The 21995-nt window shown below is 43.1% G+C and overlaps 1 protein-coding gene across 2 annotated transcripts in view; it reads left to right on the top strand.

The window, feature by feature from the left end:
• The window catches only part of LOC132834415 (A disintegrin and metalloproteinase with thrombospondin motifs 7), a 182272-nt gene that overhangs the window by 58678 nt on the left and 101599 nt on the right, over positions 1-21995 (top strand). Inside the window, exons 8-14 of one of the 2 annotated variants that reach the window (XM_060853335.1) lie at positions 227-370; positions 1444-1588; positions 2230-2322; positions 2991-3136; positions 13539-13708; positions 15387-15487; positions 20234-20354. In XM_060853335.1, the coding sequence (XP_060709318.1) occupies positions 227-370; positions 1444-1588; positions 2230-2322; positions 2991-3136; positions 13539-13708; positions 15387-15487; positions 20234-20354 (920 nt within the window). Of the gene's footprint in view, positions 1-226; positions 371-1443; positions 1589-2229; positions 2323-2990; positions 3137-13538; positions 13709-15353; positions 15488-20233; positions 20355-21995 lie in introns of both variants that reach the window. The other variant, XM_060853334.1, reaches the window with a different exon arrangement.

The raw sequence follows: 21995 nt of genomic DNA, 5'->3' as shown, positions 1-21995 counted from the left end.
TGCTCGGTGATCCCTCCCTAATAGCATTGTGGCTCTACCAACAGAACGTGGACTGCAACAAACACCCAAATCCTCTGAGCCACAAAAGATTAAGTTTCAGAAAGAGGTCCAGGTGGTTTAAAGCACTGTGTGTCCTCAGTCTGTACTGTTTCTTCCTCTGGTGCTATTTTCAGCAAAGAATGACCATCCTTTCCTATTCTGTATGACATGTGTTCTTATGCTTCAGCTTTGGGATACAACATGATGGGACTGGCAATGACTGTGAGCCTATTGGGAAAAGGCCTTTCATCATGTCTCCACAGCTCCTGTATGATACCAGCCCTTTAACCTGGTCTCGCTGCAGCAGGGAATACATCACCCGCTTTCTTGAGTAAGTGTCTCTTGCTTCGGGTCTTATACAGTGTTGAGAATTGCTGAAGGACTTTCTCATTGTTTTGCTATTTGAGAAATGAGGCATTTAAGGAGCTTCCTTGATGATTTGCTACAAACTCCTGAGATTAGTTGAAGCTGTGTCTCCATGACCACAAAAAACATTATGCAATCACTCATGGGGCAGGGAACTACAGAGGCGACAGTGAGAAATTGTCTGTTAGGCTCTGGTAATGAATGTCCTTTCAGGTACTTATAACTCTAGGACAGCCTCAACTCAGATTGCTAATCTGTAACAATTTGGCTGATCCCTGTTGAGGGGATGCTGGAGGATTGGGGAACTAGATTGCAAAGTTATAATTATTGGCCTCCTTGTTCATGGAACCTTTTCAAGTTCCTATTCCTGACCCCTTGCTGGAGGCTGTTTGGGCATTTGCAGAGATTAGGCCCAGTTGTGAGGCCTATCGATGTTGGATAGCCTGCTGATCATCCCAATCTAATCTTCTACACAAGGAATAACCCCCATGATTGGCTACATTGGTGACCTCAGTGAAGGTGAGATGAACGTTGGACACATTTGGTATGACAAGAATGAGAGGTTTATCTCGGCTTATTTTTAAATTATCAGTAAAGTGCCCCCCTATCCTTTTTTTCCTTTTGTCTATTCTTTCATGGGGTGTAGGCTTTGCTGACCAGGTCAACATTGGGACCCATCCCTAATTGCCCTGAACTGTATGGTTTGTCAGACCACTTCAGAGGGCAGCTGAGGAGTCAACAACTTGACTGACCTCTAGGCCAGGTCAGGCCAGGTCAGCTCTAAAGAATAACAGTGATCCAAATGGGTTTTTGTGTCAGTCATTGATAGTTTCAAAGTGACCAACAAGAGTCGTTTCCAATTCCAAGCTTTTTGATTAGATTTAAATTCCATCATGCAAGTCGAACCCAAGGAATTTTTACCTGAGTCCTCAGGACCATGCCTGGCCCTCGGGATTACTAATACTGTGATATTAACGTGGTGTCACTGTTTGGTGGCAGTGTATTGATACGTGTTTTTTGTCTGATTGTGGTTTATAGCCGTGGATGGGGTCTGTGCCTGGATGATGTGCCGAGTAAGGAGGTGATTGATTTGCCCTCAGTGGCACCGGGAGTTTTGTACGACGTCAATCATCAGTGCCGGCTGCAGTACGGAGCCCGATCAGTCTTCTGTGACAACATGGATGTACGATAGACCTTGTACTTTCACAAATCACAATCTCAACTTGTCTCTGGATACAAGTGGTTAGTCCCAGTCAAAGAGGCACTGAGCTCTGTGTGTCTCTGAACCCCATAGAACATAAAGGAAAGGTTTTCAGTGACACAGCCTTCCACTGCTTTGGTTTTGTACATTTATATAGTCCCACAACACTTTCCCACCAGTGAAGTACTCTTGATGTGAAGTTGCTGTTGGAATGTAGGGAGGTGCATCTGTTTATTTTATGATGTCACGTGAGGGACGGATGTTGGCCCGGAGAGCCTCAGGGAGATTCTCCCTTGCTCGTTGCAATTGGGCCTTGGCATCTCTTTGAGGGAACACACAGGCCTATGGTCTTATCTGATCCATGGTGCCTCTGACAATGCAGCATTCCCTTACTGCTACATCACGTGCTTTCTGCTTCGTGTTGGTCCCATTTGAGGAACTCAAATTTAGTCCAAAGATTCTGGGAGTTTGATGTTGGAGTGGGGTGGTTGCTGGTGAACATGCACTCGAGACTCACTGCCCTACTATCTGAACACATAAAGCAAGCATCCTAATGTACACCGTCCCGGAGTGAACTGTGAGTTATTGCTTTGAGTCTAACCATTCCCATCTCTCCCTGACAGAGTGTCTGTAATACCCTATGGTGTACCGTGGGAAACACCTGTCACTCCAAGCTGGACGCTGCTGTAGATGGTACAAAATGTGGAGAGAACAAGGTAATGTCTGCAACTAAGTCACCATTAAATTTCTCATTAGTTCGCACCATTCAGTCCAATCAAGAGGATGAGAAATTAATGAGCTGCTCTTGAAGTGATTGGCCAAATGTGGCACACAGTGTGAACGCATTCAGGCCTGTCTATCTATTTCCGTGCAGACTATAACAACATTAATAAGAGCAAGAGTAGGCCTTTCAGTCCCTCAAACCTGCTCTACCAACCAAATAAGCGTTTGGTCATCTGTCCTATTGTAATCATCCAATTCCTGAGACCCAGAGAACTTAATGGATCTATTAATTGAGTGTTGATTGGGTTTGAATTGGTTTGAGAGTTCTTTGGAGTGTGATTTACTGCAAATGAAGCTCTTGCATAAATGTGAGGACTTCAATTCTTTTTATAGACTGTTAACCTTTGGAGTATATCACTAGTACCTCCTTGATATGTCTTGGCGTCACACTCACTTTGATAATACTCTAGCAAATCACATTAGGTTTTTTTGGCTTGAGTAAAAGTGCTATATAAATGCAATTTTGTTATTGCATCTGGATTGTGAGTCTGCCATACCAGCAATGAGGACAGCAAAACATTTCTTGTTCTAACAATTCCTGCTTCTAACTTCGCTGAATCGGAAATGTATGAATGACAATATTCTCACCGTTCCCCAACAGTGGTGCTTTGATGGAGACTGCATATCCACAGACCAGCGCCCTGAGAGGACAAATGGAAACTGGGGAGCCTGGGGTTCGTGGTCTTCCTGTAGTCGCACCTGCAGTGCAGGAATACAAAGTGCTGAGCGACACTGTAACAATCCAACGTAAGCTACTTCCATTTCTCCTGGATATATTGGCTCATGCAGATCAGTTAATGCACTCTCGGACAGTGTTCCAATATTGAGTTCAGTTAACAGTCAATGGCACAAGAATGGATGCTGATGTGGATTGTTTCCTTCACAGCAGAGGGCTGAGGTGTGAGAGAAAATTGGAGTGAAGCTCAGATTTCTTAAACTCAAAAAGAGACAACTGAGATAGAAAATGTAACAGAGTGATGAATATGGAGCATTGCTTCAATAACCAGAACACAACTCGAGCACAAATACAAGACTACCTAAAGGCTAATGTCAAGAGGTATTTTACACAAAGAATAATCAGCACATGCATGGATACAGCTCTGGAATAATTTAAGGATTAATTAGATGCTGTAGTAAGAGCATTGTAGGTTCTGTACACAGCCTGAAGGGGCATGCAACACTCTACATACCTTTCTGAATGTGAAGGTGCGAGCTGTCTCCTTGTTCTGGCTCAGTCAGGAGTACACTTGTTTCTTAACACAAAAGGTAATGGAGAAGGTGATTAAACCTTAGGCCACACTGCTCCCTCAGATTGACATGAATAATTTTATGGCTTTATTGGAAGATATTTATCTTTTAACCAGCATAAACAAAATCAGATTATCTGATTGTTATTACACTGATATTTGTGGGAACGTGCTGTGTTCAAATGGGCTGTCTGTGTTTCCTTTGGAAATTTGCAATGTGCAACCTACAGTAACCGTACTTCAGAAGAGTTCATTGACTGTGAAGCCTTTGGGATCTGCTGAGGATGTGAATGGTGCTATGGGAATGAAGGCTATCTCCCCTTTTCTTGTTTCTCAGTTTAGTTTTCAATCAGAATAGGATTAGCTGAGCAGATTTCAGGGAAATGGCACAGAAGTGAAACGAGATTATTTGACACTGTGAGCTGGTGGAAGGGCCATATCAGTGGGTGTTGATTCAGTGATAACTGGATAAATATTTGATGTGTAAAGAATCAGAGAACTGCAAAGAAAGATCAGGGGAATGGGGCTCATTGGAAAACTCTTATCAAAGAGCCATCCAAAGCTGAATGTGTGCTGAATGACCTTCTGTGTTCTGTAGGAGTCTGCAATTCTATGAAAACTCCTTCTTCTATTTGCATTTCTTCAGTGTTTTTGTTTAGACTGAGTGACTGAGCCTTCGTTTAAATGGGCTGTGAGATTAAGATTGGTGAGTGTTTTTTTATCTGAGTTTATAAAATGACTGATCTAAACATCACTCTTGTCCAACCATAACACTTCATGGGTGATTACTTTTGCATTTAACAGTGCTGTTGCCTCATCAACAAAGAATCACTAGATCTTGGGGGTCTCCTTCATTTCTTCTGCTCAAAAAAATCTAAGCCGTTTCCTCACTTATCCGTTTATTTGACCTTATGGTTTCATTTATAACCCTTGACAGAGTCTCGTGTAGCAAAGTTAGCAGCTGTGTTTTTGTACTATGGCAACAGCAATTGCCATTGACACTGGTCTGGTTTCTAAGGGAACAGAGGGAAACCAAATATGTGACTTTTTCTTTCCCAGGCAAGGTAATTCTAGTAAATGACCATAAACAAAATCCGGGCAGATGGTGCTGGAGGATGCATTGAAAGGCTATTATATTTACAAGCGCCTTGACTCTGCTGTTGAAGAGTCATTACCATGGAATGAGGTACAGCAATATGGACAAACATTTTGATTGTCTTCACCTAATATTCTTTCCATTTACTGCTTGATTATTCAGTAAGATCATCTCTGAGCTGCTTTATAGCTTTCCATATAATTTCCAGTAAGGACTTTCAATGATGCTTTCACCATCTTTCCATGTAATAACAATTTCCCTGAAACATCCCCCTTCTTACAGTGAAATGGAACTGTGGTACTCAGTATCATTGTTTTGATTAAGATGCCATCTCAAACCATCAAAACATTATCGCTCTTTTCCATTCTCTCACAATTTCTTTTTGCTAGGCTGCTATTGAATTAATTCCCAGTTTGTCTATTAACTTTCCCAGTTTAATGCATTAAATCTTGACCCTCGAGTTGATATATCTTGTGTATGATCATGTAGATGCATTGCTTGTAACCCATTATAACTCTCAGAATACATTGAATACAAAACCACTCCCCTCAGAACCAGCTTGAGGTAACAATGAATTTACCTTGAAGAGTAATACTTGTTCTTGAATGGGAACAGTAATGACTAATTACAGTAATCTGTTGTTATTACCTTTGATTGAAGGAGGAGTCTTGCCAATGTGTTGGGCAGTCTTGGCTTTTCCTCAAAAGTGCACAAGATTCTTAATGTACTTCGGAGTCACAGAGATAGGCGGAAGAATGCTCAGTTTAATGTCTCATCCAAAGACTGACCCCGCCCCCGATACTGCAGCATTCTCAGGGAATCCAATTCTGGAGTGAATCCCTACCATGCTTTGTTGAAAGCACTACTGATTGGGCCAGGCAATGGATACATAAGGGTTAAAGACATCTGCTCCAGGCATCAAAAGTAAAATGGTAAAATTAAGCACAGATGTAAAAGATTTGGGTGGTCAATAGTTTGTACTGGAAGAGAAGATGATACAACATGATTTAATCCTGCAAAAAAAAAGTTATTTATGTTTCTTGGCATTGCATAGAGCAAGGTCTGCTTAACTGCCTGAAGGTAACAGTTATATTTTAATAAAGCGTGTAGCTGAACCTCTGTCCCAGGCCACTTGCCTTTTTCAGTATAAATCCTCTCAAAGACCCAGTAATAGTGGATTTAACTCCATCAAGCATCTAAGCTGGAGATCTGTGAGCCCAAAATGTACTTCCACGATAGTTTAGTACGCTGAATGAGTTCAGTATGGAATGAGCAGACAGTTACCACATATCCTCTGGATTAAGAGATGGAGAGTTAAAAATAGACACAAAGGAAAAGGTTTTTAACAATCTAAAACCTGAAAGACTGAGACTCCACATTTATAACTAACTGTTCACTTTCTGAACATGATCAATGATTGCTTAACATGGAAACCCAGTAAAACTATGAAACTCAGGTGGAGGTTAAGTGAAAAAGATCATTTTTGTAAAGTGAGTGATGGAGCAGCACAAATTTGTAGAAAAGATTTACAAGATGTTGCTGGGATTGGAGAGTTTGAGCTATAAGGAGAGGTTGAAAAGGGGGGGAGCTAATTTCCCTAGAGCATGGGAGACTGAGAGGTGATCTTCTAGAAGTTTAAAAAATCAAGAGGGGCATGAATAGGGTGAATAGCCCATGGACTTTTTCCCAGGGTAGGGGACTCCAAAACTAGAGGGCATAGGTTTCAGATGAGAGGGGAAAGATTTAAAAGGTACCTGAAGGACAACTTTTTCATGCAGAGGGTAGTATGGAATGAGATTAGATTAGATTAGACTTACAGTGTGGAAACAGGCCCTTCGGCCCAACAAGTCCACACCGACCCGCCGAAGCGCAACCCACCCATACCCCTACATTTATCCCTTACCTAACACTACGGGCAATTTAGCATGGCCAATTCACCTGACCCGCACATCTTTGTGACTGTGGGAGGAAACCGGAGCACCCGGAGGAAACCCACGCAGACACGGGGAGAACGTGCAAACTCCACACAGTCAGTCGCCTGAGTCGGGAATTGAACCCGGGTCTACAGGCGCTGTGAGGCAGCAGTGCTAACCACTGTGCCACCATGCCGTGAGCTGCCAAAGGAAGTGGTGGAGGCTGGTACAATTACAACATCTGGATGGGTATATGAATAGGAAGGGTTTAGAGGGATATGGGCCATGTGCTGGCAAATGGGCCTAGCTTAATGTAGACTATCTGGTCAGCATGGACAGGTTGGACCAAAGGGTCTGTTTCTGTGCAGTACATCTCTATGACTCTAAATAATAGTTTGTAGAAATTTGTGATTTGCTGGTTAATGCTTCCTCGCCACATGAATGATAGCAAGAATCATTCAAACTGTGTTTAATTTTTCAGTGGAATGTGAATTAATATTTTCAGTATATCAATAGATTGTTCTGCCTCATACCTTCAAATCCATGGGAACTAACTGCCAAATTCATTTTGTACTTGATGAACGAGTGCCAGCTCCATTGAGATTCTTCACTTGTTTAAATTCACTCACAGAACATGGGCATCATTGGCTGAGCTAGCCTTTATTGCCTGTCCCTAATTGTCCTGAAGATGGTGATGTTGAACCGCCTTCTTGAACCGCTGCAGTCCATGTGTTGTAGGTAAACCCAGGATAATGACCCAGCGACAGTGAAGGAGCAGTGATATTTCCAGGTCAGGATGGTGAATGGCTTGGAGGGGGTGGTGTTCACATGTATCTGTTGCCCTTGTCCCTCTAGATAGTGGAGGCTGTAGTTTGAAGGTGTTGCATATGGAGTCATACTGAGTGCATCTGTACACACTGCAACTGCAGAGTGTTGGTGGTCGAGGAAGTGGATGCTTGTGGATGTGATGCCAATCAAGTGGGCTGCTTTGTTCTGGGTGGTATTAAGCTTCTTGAGTGTTGTTGGAGCTGCACCCATCCAGGCAAGTGGGAAGTATTCCATTACACTCCGGACTTGTGCTTTCTTGATGGTGAGACACTTTGAGGAGTCAGGAGGTGAGTTATTTGTGGCAAGGTTCATAGCCTCAACCTGCTCTTAGAATCCTTACAGTGTGGAAGCAGACCATTCAGCCCATCGTGTCCACATAAATCCTCCAAAGAGCATCCCACCCAGCATTCCTCATGGCTAGCCCACCTAGCCTGCACATTCCTGAACTGTGGAAGAAACCAGAGCACTCGGAAGATACCCACGCAGACACAGGGAGAATGTGGAAACTCCACACAGACAGTCGCCCGAGGCTGGAATCGAACCTGGGTCCCTGGTGCCGTGAGGCTTGTGGCCACAGCATTTCAATGTATAGACCATATCAGTTTCTGGTCAATGGTAACCCCCAGGATATTGATAGTAGGAGATTCAGGCTGAAATGCCATTGAATATCAAAGGGTTATATTTAGATTCTCCCTCCTTCCACTGCCCCCCAGCTCAGTCAACAAGGAAGTGTATGTGTGAGTAAATCATCTATTCAAATACAAAATCATTAATTTCTCTAAACTAACATGAACACATTATTTGTTGTAGCTCTACAGATTGCTGCAGTGTCAGGTTCACTGGGCCAACATGATGGTACAAGATTCCTGAAAATATATTTACTCTGGGTAATTTGTCACAACAGAAATATTCTGTTTGTCTCTTAAGAAACTGATTTATTTTTGCTATGTATTAATAACATTCATCCATCTTCCATGAGCCCAATTGCTGCAGTGAGGCACTTAATGACACAGGCTATTTTCAATGTGATCTACTTATTTTGGAATTCAAATGTTAAGGTAACAAATTATTTGAAAACCTTATCATTGTCATTTTAAAAGCATTGACATTTTTAACAGAAGAGACCCAATAAACTGCAAAGTGAGATGAATCTGACAATTCCAGTGCAGACCTGATCGAGGTGGTGCTGAGAAAGTGTTTCCCTGATCGGAAAATCCAGAACACAGGGTCATTTAGGACTGAGATGAGGAGAAATTTCCTTCGCTCTGAGGGCTGAAAGTCTAGTATTCTCTATCTCAGAGAGCAGTGGATGAATATAAGAAATGGGTCCAGTACTTACTAAGGGAATTAAAGAATGGGAGCTGGTGGAAGTACACAATCAGCCATGATCTTACTGAATGGTTGAACAGGTGCTTAAGGGCCCAGTGGTCATGTTCAATCCTAACGTAGAGGTGCTGGTTGTGGACTGGGGTGGACAAAGTCAGAAGTAAAATGGCACCAAGTTATTGTCCAACGGGTTTGTTTGAAATTGCAAGCTTTCAGAGCACTGTGTCTTAGTCAGGTGAAGTGGAGGGAAGCGCGCAATGGCAAGATATTTCCAAGTAATTAAGAATGTCAACTGATAAGTACTAATAGTGTGCGGAGAGTGTCAGCAGCTGAATAACAAGTGAAGGGATGACTTATGAACTGATTGGTTAATTAATGCAGAGAGATAATTACAAATAATCTAAAATAGGATGGTGCCAGAGACAAGCCAAAAGGCTAGAATAACATGAGTAGGTATCAGAGTCGCACGATGAGAGTCTAACCTCGGTAACAAGTAATCAAAAATTAAGGTAATTACTTGTGATTATCTCTCTACCTCCAAAAATTTGTGATTTTAAATAAACCTGTTGGATTATAACCTGGTGTCGCGTGACTTCTGACAATGTTCAATCCTGGCTTATTTTGTTGTGATGTATGAAAAGTTTGGTATGTTTTGGGTGGTAGGCAGACCAGTGTTACATTCTGTAAAAGAGAAAAGTTGCTTTTAATTGTAGAAAGTGATAAAGCAGAAATCTAGTGTAACATAAAATCCGGTGCTCATCAATCAAAATGTTGAAGTTTCACTGCTGGAGTATTCTGTTTCCTCAGCTCCAAGTTTCCTTGCTGAGCTGTTGCTGGGTCAGCTGATAAATTCAGATAAACAACTTCACTTTGTGTTAGAGAGAGTTTAACAAGATGTAGCATCTGATTTCTACTTAGAACTGTTTTGTATAGTTTTAATAAATTAACCAGGGACTTCCAAGACATATGATGCTATCTCTTCTCTGAATAAAAGGCAGTGGTTAACCGTCTGAATGACATATCGACAGTAACTGCAAACTTTCTGAATTCAAAGGAAACATTCCCCTTTATAGACTTAGTAAAAGACTAATTATATTTTGTCAAAGCTTTTTATTTTATACTTACCAGGATATTTCACACCAATACAAACGCAAGGCAAAAAACACCATTGTCTGATTGGCAAATGAACCCTGATTAGCAATAGTAATTCCATGGTGTTCACTATTAACAGGATGCTGCCTTCAAGCCCATCACACAAATGAGTAATGTTGTCTCTGAATTCCAGTGCCAGTGTAATAGCAGGTGTATAAGTCCCAAAGACTGTCAGATTGTCTCAAATATTCGAGGAGCAGGAGAGTTGAAGTTTTGAGCATAAGCTCTTCATCAGAATTATCGCAATGTCGACTCTGCTGCTCCTCAGATGATGCCTGACCAGCTGTGCTTTTCCAGCACCACACTTTTCGACTCTGATCTCCTGCATCTGCAGTCCTCACTTTCTCCTCCCAGATTGTATCAAATAGCAAGGTACTGATCATGCCCGACCAGACTGCTTGCAAAACATGTGACACAGTGTCCAATATTCAATGTGCATCTGCAATTAGACAACAATTGCTAGACAATCCTGAATGTGTGCGGAATTGCATTGACAAATAATTTGGGGTTTGTCAGTTGAGCTCACAAAGTGCTGCTGCACTTCAGTGTAATCGGAGCTGTATATAATAATACAGGGGTCCTGTCCTTTTCAGGTAGACAGAACACGTCCATGCACTGTGCTGGTCTCAACAACACAACTGACAGCCATTTCCTGGCTTAATTTCAGGGCAACGCTCTGACCAATCAGAGTCGACCTACCTGCAAGCCTTAATCAAACATTGGCTGCCAATCAGCATTAACGGATGCAATCACCATGGCAACATATCTCCCAGCATCCACTTACTTTTGGAAATGCAAGAAAGGGAGACTTTCCCCATTGTATGTTGGTGTCCTAAACCAATATCATTAAAACAAATTATTTGATCATTATCTCCACTGCGGATTGTGGGAGCCAGCTGTACAAAAATATCTGATACATTTCCTACATCATGACAGGGACAGCACTTTAAAAGTACTCCCATTGGTTCTAAAACACTTTCGAATATCCTGAGGTGACAAAGGCATTGTAAATGTAAGAGTTTTCTTACTGAGTGGTAATAGCAGGTTGAGTTGGTCGTGAGGAAGACAAATACAATGTTGGCATTTATCTTGAGAGGAGCAGAATGTAAAAGCAGCGATATATTTACAGGGCTCTGGTCAGACCACATTTAGAATATTATGAGCTTGTGGGCAGCACGGTGGCACAGTGGTTAGCACTGCTGCCTCACAGCGCCTGAGACCTGGGTTCAATTCCCGTTCTCCCCGTGTCTGCATGGGTTTGCTCCGGTTTCCTCCCACAGTCACAAAGATGTGCGGGTCAGGTGAATTGGCCATGCTAAATTGTCCGTAGTGTTAGGTAAGGGATAAATGTAGGGGTATGGGTGGGTTGCGCTTCGGCGGGTCGGTGTGGACTTGTTGGGCTGAAGGGCCTGTTTCCACACTGTAAGTAATCTAATCTAATCTAATCAATTTTGGGCCCCAAACCTCAGGTAGGGGTGATGTACTGGCCCTGAAGTGGATCCAGGGGAGGTTCATGAGAATGGTTCCAGGAATGAAAGGCTTAACATATGAGGAATGTTTGAGGACTCTCAGTCTATACTTGATGGAGTTTAGAGGGATAAGTGGGAGGAGTCTCATTGAAATTTACAGAATACTAAACAGCCTTGTCTGGGTGGACATTGGGAAGGTGTTTCCATTGGAAGGAGAGACAAGGACCCAAAGGCATAACCTTATAGTAAAAGGAGATAAGGAGAATCTTCTTCAGCCAGAGAGTGGTGAATCTATGGAATTTATTGCCACAGGAGGCTGTGGAGGCCAGGTCACTGAGTATGTTTAAAACAGAGATAGATAGGTTCTTGAGTATCCGGGAGATCAAGGGTTACAAGGAGAAAATGGGAGAATACGTTTGAAAAATGTATCAGCCATGATTGAGAGGCGGCTGAAGGGTCTAATTTCTGCTGCTATGTGTTATGAACTTACGATTAGATGCAACAGTAACATGATTGGAGATTCCCTGTAAGTGCATAAATTATAAGGAGACTGTGTGTCTGTGTGTGTGTGTGTGTGTGTGTGTGTGTAGTAAATATAAACCCAGAAACAGTAAATGGCTTCAGCCATCCTCAGCTCACTGACCTCGAATGGCTCCATGCCGGTCAAATGTTTTTAAACCCCTTCTGCTGTCTGCAACCAACTCTTTTTCTAAAAACCTTTCAGATTTTTGAGCACCTCCAATTTTGACCTCTTGCTCACTATAGATTTCCATCACTCCATCATTGGGGGCCACATTTTCATCTGCCTGGGTCCCTGGGTCCTGTGTTCTGGAATCCTTCCACAAACCTCTCTCTCTCACACACACTCTCTCTCGCACACATTAAAATTCTTACAAAAGTTAACCTCGGTGGTCTAGCTTTTGGTCACATTACCTAACGTTCTCTTGTGTTGCAGACGTTTCGTCCCCTGTCTAAGTGACATCCTCAGTGCTTGGGAGCCTCCTGTGAAGCGCTTCTGTGATCTTTCCTCCGGCATTTGTAGTGGTTTGTATCTGCCGCTTCCGGTTGTCAGTTCCAGCTGTCCGCTGCAGTGGCCGGTATATTGGGTCCAGGTCGATGTGCTTATTGATTGAATCTGTGGATGAGTGCCGTCCCTCTAGGAATTCCCTGGCTGCTCTCTGTTTGGCCAATATACCGGCCACTGCAGCGGACAGCTGGAACTGACAACCGGAAGCGGCAGATTCAGACCACTACAAATGCCGGAGGAAAGATCACAGAAGCGCTTCACAGGAGGCTCCCAAGCACTGAGGATGTCACCTAGACAGGGGACGAAACGTCTGCAACACAAATTCCCAGCTCGGCGAACAGAACCACAGTGATTGATAACACTTCTGCAAAATGCCTTGGAATGTTTTACTGCATTAAACGTGCTATGTAAATGCAATTTGTTGGTAATGATGAAAAATAAGGAAAGAAGGGCGTAAAGCGGGAACAAAAGCCCTGGTTTATTTTGAAATCTGTTCAGTTCCAGGTTTCAGTGATTCCAGCTGAGGGTGGCTGTTGAATGAAATGCCCAGATAAGAGATGATGAAATATGAAATATCAATAAAAGTCTGGAATTAAAAACTGGCGTAATGTAATCGCAGTCAATTGTCAGAAAAATCCATTGGGCCATCAGGTTAACGTACTGATGTAGTTGATGATTCTTACAGTACAGGAAGGTTGCGGCTCAGATCCTCCATTGGCCCGGGCACAGTTGTCTGTCGCTGTTTTTTAACTAACCTGTTTGGACATGTTACGCCCACCCCCACAACCCCCCCAGGTAGTCCCTCTGGTGTAAGTAAGTGAGGACTGCAGATGCTGGAGATCAGAGTCTAGATTAGAATGGTGCTGGAAAAGCACAGCAGGTCAGGCAGCATCCAAGGGGCAGGAAAATTGTTGTTTCAGGCAAAAGCCCTTCATCAGGAAGGGCTTTTGCCCGAAACATCGATTTTTCTGCTCCTCGGATGCTGCCTGGCCTGCTGTGCTTTTCCAGCACCACTCTGATCTAGTCCCTCTGGTGTGCCAGTCTTGGCTATGGGTCACGTGGATTGTTCAGTGATGTGTTTCACTCTGCAGGCCCAAGTATGGAGGCTCGTACTGTCTGGGAGAGAGGAAGCGATTCAGGGTCTGCAACATCAAAGCTTGTATCTCCGAGCTGCCGACCTTCCGTCAGATACAGTGCAGCCAGTTTGATTCGATGCCTTACAAAGGGAAGCTGCACAAGTGGATTCCTGTGCTCAGCCAAGGTAAGTCCATTGTTTGATTGCTATTAACTTGCATTTCTTTCTTACTTGACTCCTGGATTACTAATTGATTCTATATTATACTATTCTAACAAAGGTCTAGCACACATATGAAGGGTCAAATGGCCTCTTTCAGTGCCACTCAATTCTCAATATCTTTAAGTTACCCTTTTGCCATGTTTAAAACCCTGCAAAAGAAGATCTAGAATTATTAATTCTTGTGTTGTTTGTTCTTGAGATGCTTAAAGATTTATTGAAACAATTATTTTCAAAATTCAAACCTCAGTGTATGGTTTCTTTTGAAAAGGGGATTGGTTTTAAATCAGGACCAACGTCTTTCACCATAAACTGCTCAGTGATATCTGGATTCATACTGATATCATTACAAAGCACTTACTGTGGAGAGACAGGCCATTCAGTCCAATTGATCTGTGCAAGCTCTGCATGAGCTTCCTCCTACCTTCCTGCATGTATCACATTAAAGTATCCTTGATTCCTCTCCGTCATGTTTATCTAGCGTTCCCTTAAACATATCTGCTGTTGTAGCCTCTCCCTCTTACAGTGGAGCGAGGGGTAGGCAGGAAAATGGAGCTGAGGCCTCCTAGCCCCCTTGGGCCACCCCTCATTCCTGATGAAGAGCTTATGCTCAAAACATCGAATTTCCTGCTCCTCGAATGCTGCCTGAGTGGCTGTGCTTTTCCAGCACCACACTCTTTAGCCACCGTCAGATCAGCCATTATTAATGGTGGAGGGGCCAAATGGACTACTACTGCTCTTACTTCCTATATTCACATTTGTCTGTGGGTTAGGAGGTTTCTTCTGAATTCCCGACTGGACTTATTAATGATTACGCTCATCAATTCTGCTTATATTCCAGTTGGCAAATAGAAATATTTTCTCTCTGTAGCTGAATTTCACAGAATACCCACAGGTGGGAAACAGGACGTTCAACCCGCATGTTACAGTAATATGCTGTCCCCTTCCTCAACCATCAAATCAATCATCACACAAACATCTCCCACCCCGATCCTCTATTTATTCATTCTTCAGTCTACTTTTTTTTATATCTTCACCTTTTTGACCTCTTCGCTGGTGTTCTTTATGTATTAGTCAAGACATGAACTAGCACTGCGTACAGTATAGCAGCAGTGATCTAATTGAGGTTATGTGCAAGTTTCACAATTTTGTCCTTCAAGCTCCAGTCTCCCTGTCGGTCCCCCTGTGTGTCAGTCTCCCTGTGTGTCGGTCCCCCTGTGTGTCGGTCCCCCTGTGTGTCGGTCCCCCTGTGTGTCGGTCTCCCTGTGTGTCGGTCTCCCTGTGTGTCAGTCTCCCTGTGTGTCGGTCCCCCTGTGTGTCGGTCCCCCTGTCAGTCCCCTGTGTGTCGCTCCCCCTGTGTGTCGCTCCCCCTGTGTGTCGCTCCCCCTGTGTGTCGGTCCCCCTGTGTGTCGGTCCCCCTGTGTGTCGCTCCCCCTGTGTGTCGCTCCCTCTGTGTGTCGGTCTCCCTGTCAGTCTCTCTGGTCCAGAGGCAAACTCACTGTGGTTTGGTGACACAAACAAACCACTGTTTGCAATCGGAATCAGAGTTAATGCTGGGATTTTATCATCGGTGAATTTGTGTAATTTTACTCATGGTATATCTCGCCCTCAGTTAATCCTTGTGAACTACACTGCCGTCCCATAGATGGTTACTTTTCAGAGAAAATGTTGGATGCCGTGATTGATGGGACACCTTGTTTTGAGGGAAACACCAGCAGGGATATGTGCATCAACGGAATCTGTAAGGTACAGAGTGATCTGAAACAATGAGAGTGAGTGGGAGCTACCTTCTATCTGCATTTGGGTGTGAAACAATGTGTTTACTTATTTAATGATTGCTAACCCCCAGAGTCCAGTATCATCTCCTGGTTTGCTGGGTTTGAGAGGATTAGTCAGTCTGCAGAAGTGTAACGTGCAGTATTGTCTGTGTCCCTCCTCAGGAGTGTTCATTAGGAGTTTGTACTGAGGTCCCAGGGCTGGCAGTGGGCTGTTCACGGAGCCGAACTTGTCCTGAGCCTGTTTCATTTGGCAGGTGGGATTTCTCATAAGGAGTGTGTATTCCTGTGTCTCCTGAACACCTGAAGGGTGTCTCCTTATGAATCATGCTCAGGAAGTTTTCTCTCTGTGCAGTGTTGGAATGGGAGGTGGACATGACAATGAATTATAGAAAGAGCGAGTGAGATGTAGCATGAATGGTGAAAACAAATCAATATTCACACGTCCAATAGCATGAGGGCTAATTTTACTATATCAATTCTGATTCCACCAAAAGCACCGATTGCCAAGGATGAAATGGAAATGCCCGTGAGCACTCTGTATTTCTGATCTCAATGAGTGTCACTCGCCATTTGTACTTCTGTATAGCTGAGCATCCATTCCAGGTATGAATTGGCAGGTCGAGTCTGTCTGGGACTGACAGCTGCCCATTGAGCTGCTCTCAGTCAGACACAAGCATAATTCCTTGGAGGAAAAAGTGAGGTCTGCAGATGCTGGAGATCAGAGCTGAAAATGTGTTGCTGGAAAAGCGCAGCAGGTCAGGCAGCATCCAAGGAACAGGAAATTCGATGTTTCAGGCAGAAGGGCTTGTGCCCGAAACAGCGAATTTCCTGTTCCTTGGATGCTGCCTGACCTGCTGCGCTTTAACCAGCAACACATTTTCAGCCATAATTCCTTGGAGACAAAGCAGAAGGAATGTTTCGGAACCCATGACCCTTCTTTAGAGCAGAGATCTGAAGAAGGGTCACTGGGGCCAAACATTAATTCTGCTTTCTGTCTCCACAGATGCTGCCAGACCTACTGAGTTTTTCCAGCAATTTCTGTTTTTGATTCTGATTTCTAGCATCGGCGGCTCTTTGATTTTCTTTTTGATGTGGAGGAGCCAGTGTTGGACTGGCGTGGACAAAGTCGAAACTCACACGAAACTGAGTTATAATTCCAACAGCTGCCTGAGGAAGGAGCAGCACTCCGAAAGTTGATGGACTATAACCAGAGTCAGGTGATTTTTGACTTTGTTTGACATTTTGTCCTTGAAGGCAGCCCAACGCAGGTGCATTGGTCTGGAAATCTGGGCCGGGGGTGTGGGGGGGGGGGAGGGGGAGGGGGAGGGGGGGGGGGGGGTAACTGGGGGGGAAGGGAAGGTGCATTTTGTCTGCCTTTAAAAACCAATTTCACGTCCAAGGTGCCTATGAGGTGGTAATCACTATCTCTGAAGCTAAACAATTCAGGGACTTGCTGACACATTTTCTGGAATGCTTTTCAAATCCACCATCAGCCAGTTCAGTTCGTGAATAAGGGGCGAGCTGAGTTGAAATTCCCAGGACCTCTGTGCTCCCGAGGTTACAACACCCTTTGAGATTTAGAAATGTGCAGACGAGATAACGGCAGCAATCCTGTGAGAACAAGCTCCTGTTAGAAACTTGTTTAAGTTGGAAGATTGTGCCCATTGTCCACTTATTTCGTTGACACTAGTCATTCAGATATTTATGGGTCAGATGTATAATCCCGAATGAGCAGAGGTAGCCCTACTCACTGCGCTCTCCAGCCTGACTGAGTGAGAGAGCTCTTTCATGCTGTTCTTGCTGCATATTAAGCGATACTTTGCAATAATTGCAGGAGAGCTTTACAAAGTGGATCATATCAACAGAACAAGGGAAATCAAAACAGAGCACGAATGGATGAACTGAAGTGGAAAGCTTGTTATAACAAACTGTTCAGTCAGAGAGATTACCATATCTGTTAAACAAAAAAAATCCAAGGATGCTGCCTGACCCGCTGTGATCCCCAGCATTTTTTGTTTTCAGTTTAGATTTCAGCATCTGCAGTAATTTGCAGATTATCACATGCTCAGTTTATGGTAACACGATACCCAGCATATTTACAATGTAATCATCTTCAGTGCCTACTTGACAATGCGTTGCCATTCATTATTGCAGAGATTAAAAAAGACTGATCATATTTTTTGTGAACTATCTGCTTTTGTGCTTCTCACTGACTTTGATTATTTCAGTGTCTGACCCATTAAATGGACCCAAGATTCAAAATCTATGCCTTTTTTGCTTTGTAATATTCTTGGAATTACAAACTGTTTTTAAGAAATGATTGCTATGTATATGAGGATTGAATTTGACCCCTAACCTGAACAGTAAGCTGCTGTATCTCTTCAAACAATTATTTAGGAAAGTTAGCGTAAAGATAAAATAATGTCTCTTATGCCATGCATTTGTGTATCAGTTCGCCATATTAATGTTCTGTGGTATTTAGCACACATCCTGAGGAGCTATCACAAGGTGTATTTTTGGGAGAAATTATGACAGTCACTGACTTTGTAACTAAAATTTCCAAGTAACTAACAGCTGCCCTCTAAATGACCTTCACAGCGAACAAGCATTCTGTAAGTAACTGCACGCGTTAATTTAAACCACTTTCCCGTGGGAGTACTTGAACAAAAACCTCAAACGAACCAGTCAGATGAGAAAAGCTGGATGGAATAACAGTACCGAAACCCCCAGTCCAACTTCGAAATGTGTAACGGTGTTCCTGCTCAGAATACCTGCAATAGTGTTCTTCCCCATCAGCTGGAGAGCTAATGGAAGCTCTCGTCAACTCCTTTTGGGAAGATCTTGGTATTAATGGACCCTGAGGGTGATAACTTCAGCCCTTCAGAGATGCTGGGCATTTAGGAGCTGAGAGCTATCCACGGCTTCCCTTCCATTGCAGAGTCCCTCAATCAGGCACTGAGACTTGATCAGAGCCGTGAAGGGAGTGGGAGATTCACCCAGCACCCTCTAATCTCCAACCATGATTGAAGAGGCATCAAATTCTATCCGAGATGACACAGATCCAAAATAATCATGAATAAGGTCACGCTCACCATTAATGTGGAGCTTTGTCATTTACCCCCTCAAGCCTCAGTAAGATCATGGCAGACCAATAACTGCACTCTACTTCCTTTCTATATATATGTCTGGGTTTCTTTGGGGTGGTGATGTTATTTCCTGTGGTGAAGTCACTTCCTGTTCATTTTCTCAGGGGGTGGTAGATGGTACTACCTTCTGAGAAAAGGAACAGGAAGTGACTTCACCACATGAAATGAGATCACCAATCCAAAGAAACCCGAACATAATAAATAGAAAGCAGGAATTTTCAGCAGTGCTTCACCCGGAGGCCCACTGAAGATGTTACCCAGTAGGGTGATGAAATATCTAGAACTGAAACTTCAAGCTCAGTGAGCAAACCTACATCCAAAACCTCAATCTAAGCTACAAATCTTCTGAAAACTTGTTAAGTCCAACAGGTTTATTTGGAAGCACGAGCTTCCATTTCAGTTACATCACACTGGAAACTTTGGCTATAAATTCTGTGTCTTGCAATCTTATTATCCACAATCACCTGATGAAGGAGCAGCACTCTGAAAGCTAGTGCCTCCAAATAATCCTGTTGGGACTATAACCTGATGTTGTGGGATTTTTAACTTTGGTAAGATCAGCATTGATTCTCCACCCCAATCCATTTCGAGAGGGTAGCGATGAGCTTTACTTTCTTGAACTCCTGCAGTTCAGTGAAGAGTGGGGATGTCAGGCTGGGAGATCCATACATCCACTGTACTGTTAGTGAAGAAACAGCAGGATGTGGATATTTAGTCATGGGAGCTCAGCGAGTCGATCAGTTGATTCTACCTCTTCAGAATTTCATCAACAAAGAATGTACAATTGCACCAGAATCTGGATTCTAATCAGAGAGCAAAGAGGGCTAGTTAGGACAGAGATGAAGAGGAATTCCTTCTCAGAGAGTCATGAATCTGTGGAATTCTTTATTGCCAGGAGCTTTCAAGACTGGGTCATTCAGTATATTCAAGACTGAAGCAGATGGATTTTTGATCAGTCAGGGAATCAAGAATTATAGCAAAGAGGCAGGAAAGTGGAGCTGAGGATTATCAGATCACTGAAGGGCAGAACAGACACAGTGGGCTGAATGACCTACTCTGCACTTACATTTTAGAGTCTTATAGCCATTCACACCTTAAAGTTTCTAATGGTATGACTGATGAAAATTGTGAATCCTGTGTCCCAAATCTTTGTGTAGAATTAATGGGAAAATAAATAAAATCGATTGTAATGATACAATCTAGTAAGGTTTGTTGTACTTGTTGTACTTTAGATCCAAATTACTTCGATTTGATCGAAACAGCAAGCGCAAAGAGGTGAAGTGTCTTTAATGAGAAACTTGCCGATATCCAAGAGATGTGCAAGCTAGGTGGATTGGCCATACTAAATTGCCCCTAGTGTTCAGGGTTTGGTAGATGGTGTGTTAGCCATGGGAATGCAGGATTACAGGGAAAGGGTGGGGTACAGTTCTGGGTGGGATGCTCTTCAGAGAGCTGGTGTGGACTTGTTGGGCTGAATGGCCTGTTTCCACGCTGTAAGGACTCTGTGGATAAACTTTAATAGACTGTGGTACCCCAGGACAGTTGCTGATTTGGACTTCTTGTTTCAGAATGTAGGTTGCGATTATGAAATCGACTCCAACGCGTTGGAAGATCGTTGTGGAGTCTGCCATGGAAATGGATCCACCTGTGAGACAGTAAAGAAGACATTTGATAAAACAGAAGGGCTGGGTAAGACAATTCAGTGCTTTGACAAACATTGATTTTTAGATAGTCAGTGCTCACTCCCCTGGTTAAACATCCCAACTCCATTCAAACCAAAATTAACATTGAGTCCCATAAGGAGATACTAGAAATTATGATGCAATGCTTGAGCAGAGAGTTGGGTTTAACAAGTGTCTTCAAGGAAGAGAGAGAGTAGAGAGGTGTAACCTAGAAACCTAGAGAGCAGGAAATGAGAGATGATATTCTGGAGTTTAGGACCCAGATGGCTGAAGACACAGGCCAGCAGTCACAGGGTGATTAAACAAAGTGATAGAGTCTCAGAGGCTACAACTGGTGCAGTGATGGTGCCTTGTCAATCTGTAGGAGCTGGAGGAGGTTACTGAATTGGGAGGGGTGAGGACATGGAGGAATTTGAACACATAGATGATAATTTATGAAGTGAGGCTTCAGGAACTGGGAGTCAGTGTGAGGCAGTGAGCACAGTGGGTTAGGGCAATGGGACTTGGTGCAAGTTAGAAGACAGTTAACAGAGTTTTAAATTCCCTAAACCATGTGATAATCTATTCTCGATGTTGTGCTAAATCTCAATGAGACCCATTCATCAGTATAAAAGCACACAGCTGTTGACCTTCTCAAGTTCAGGTTTCAATGTCTTCCCATTGGAACTAGCTGATTATAGCCTTAAAGGAATAACGAAGCTAATCATATCTGTAACTGACAATGAATCTCTAATGCACACTCTAGTTATCGGATTACTAGAACATTAGCCGCTCTTCATGGGGTGGAGGTTTGATGTGGATAATATCTGTACATAACTTGGCTGGTATTCTCTGCAATCTAGGTTTAAAGTGCAATTTGTAATTCAATGGGATTCCAATTTTAATCAGTGTGTGACAAAAATCTGAAGTATTTCATAATCTGACTGATGAGTAGTGTGGAATGTGTAAATTGGAAACATTACAATTTAAATGAACTTAATGTCAGCCATATAATCTAGTACAGGCTGTTAGACAATTGGAATGATGAATGCAGTGAAGCAGAATAAGCCTGGCCTTAAATTATTACCTGGTTATGGCAATAAAGGCCAGCACCTCTAAAGAAGGGAATATTAGTTCCAGTTAACCTTTTGGAAATGTGTGGCCAACACTAAAACAGGGCAGAGCAAATTCCAGCTCAGTTTACATTTTTTTCTAATATCTTTCTCAATTGATATTCATTCGTTTTCAAGACCAATTCTGGCTCCATTAGTATTTTGATTCAAATATGAAGAATGCCTGTGGGTTACAGCACCAGAGGGAATTATATAAAGAAATCATTTCTGGTAGAAATCAGTGAATAATTGGTGTTTGTGTGACTTGCAAAAACAGTGACATTTCATCAATCGTGATATTTTAGGAATGAGTTTATTTTTTAACTTACTTGTGGAATGTGAATGACCTGCATTTATTGCCCATCCCTAGTTGTCCTTGAGGAGGTGGTGGTGAGCTGTCTCCTTGAACTACTGCAGTCCTCCTGCTGTGGGTTGACCTGCACTGCCCTGAGGAAAGAAATTCCAGGATTTTGACCCAGCGACAGTGAGGGAACAGTTATATATTTCCAAGTCAGGATGGTGAATGGTTTGGAGGGGAACTTGTAGACGTTGGTGTT

Source organism: Hemiscyllium ocellatum, chromosome 39 (assembly GCF_020745735.1).
Source record: "Hemiscyllium ocellatum isolate sHemOce1 chromosome 39, sHemOce1.pat.X.cur, whole genome shotgun sequence".
Classification (NCBI taxonomy): domain Eukaryota; kingdom Metazoa; phylum Chordata; class Chondrichthyes; order Orectolobiformes; family Hemiscylliidae; genus Hemiscyllium; species Hemiscyllium ocellatum.
This window is presented reverse-complemented; position numbering and strand designations above follow the sequence as displayed.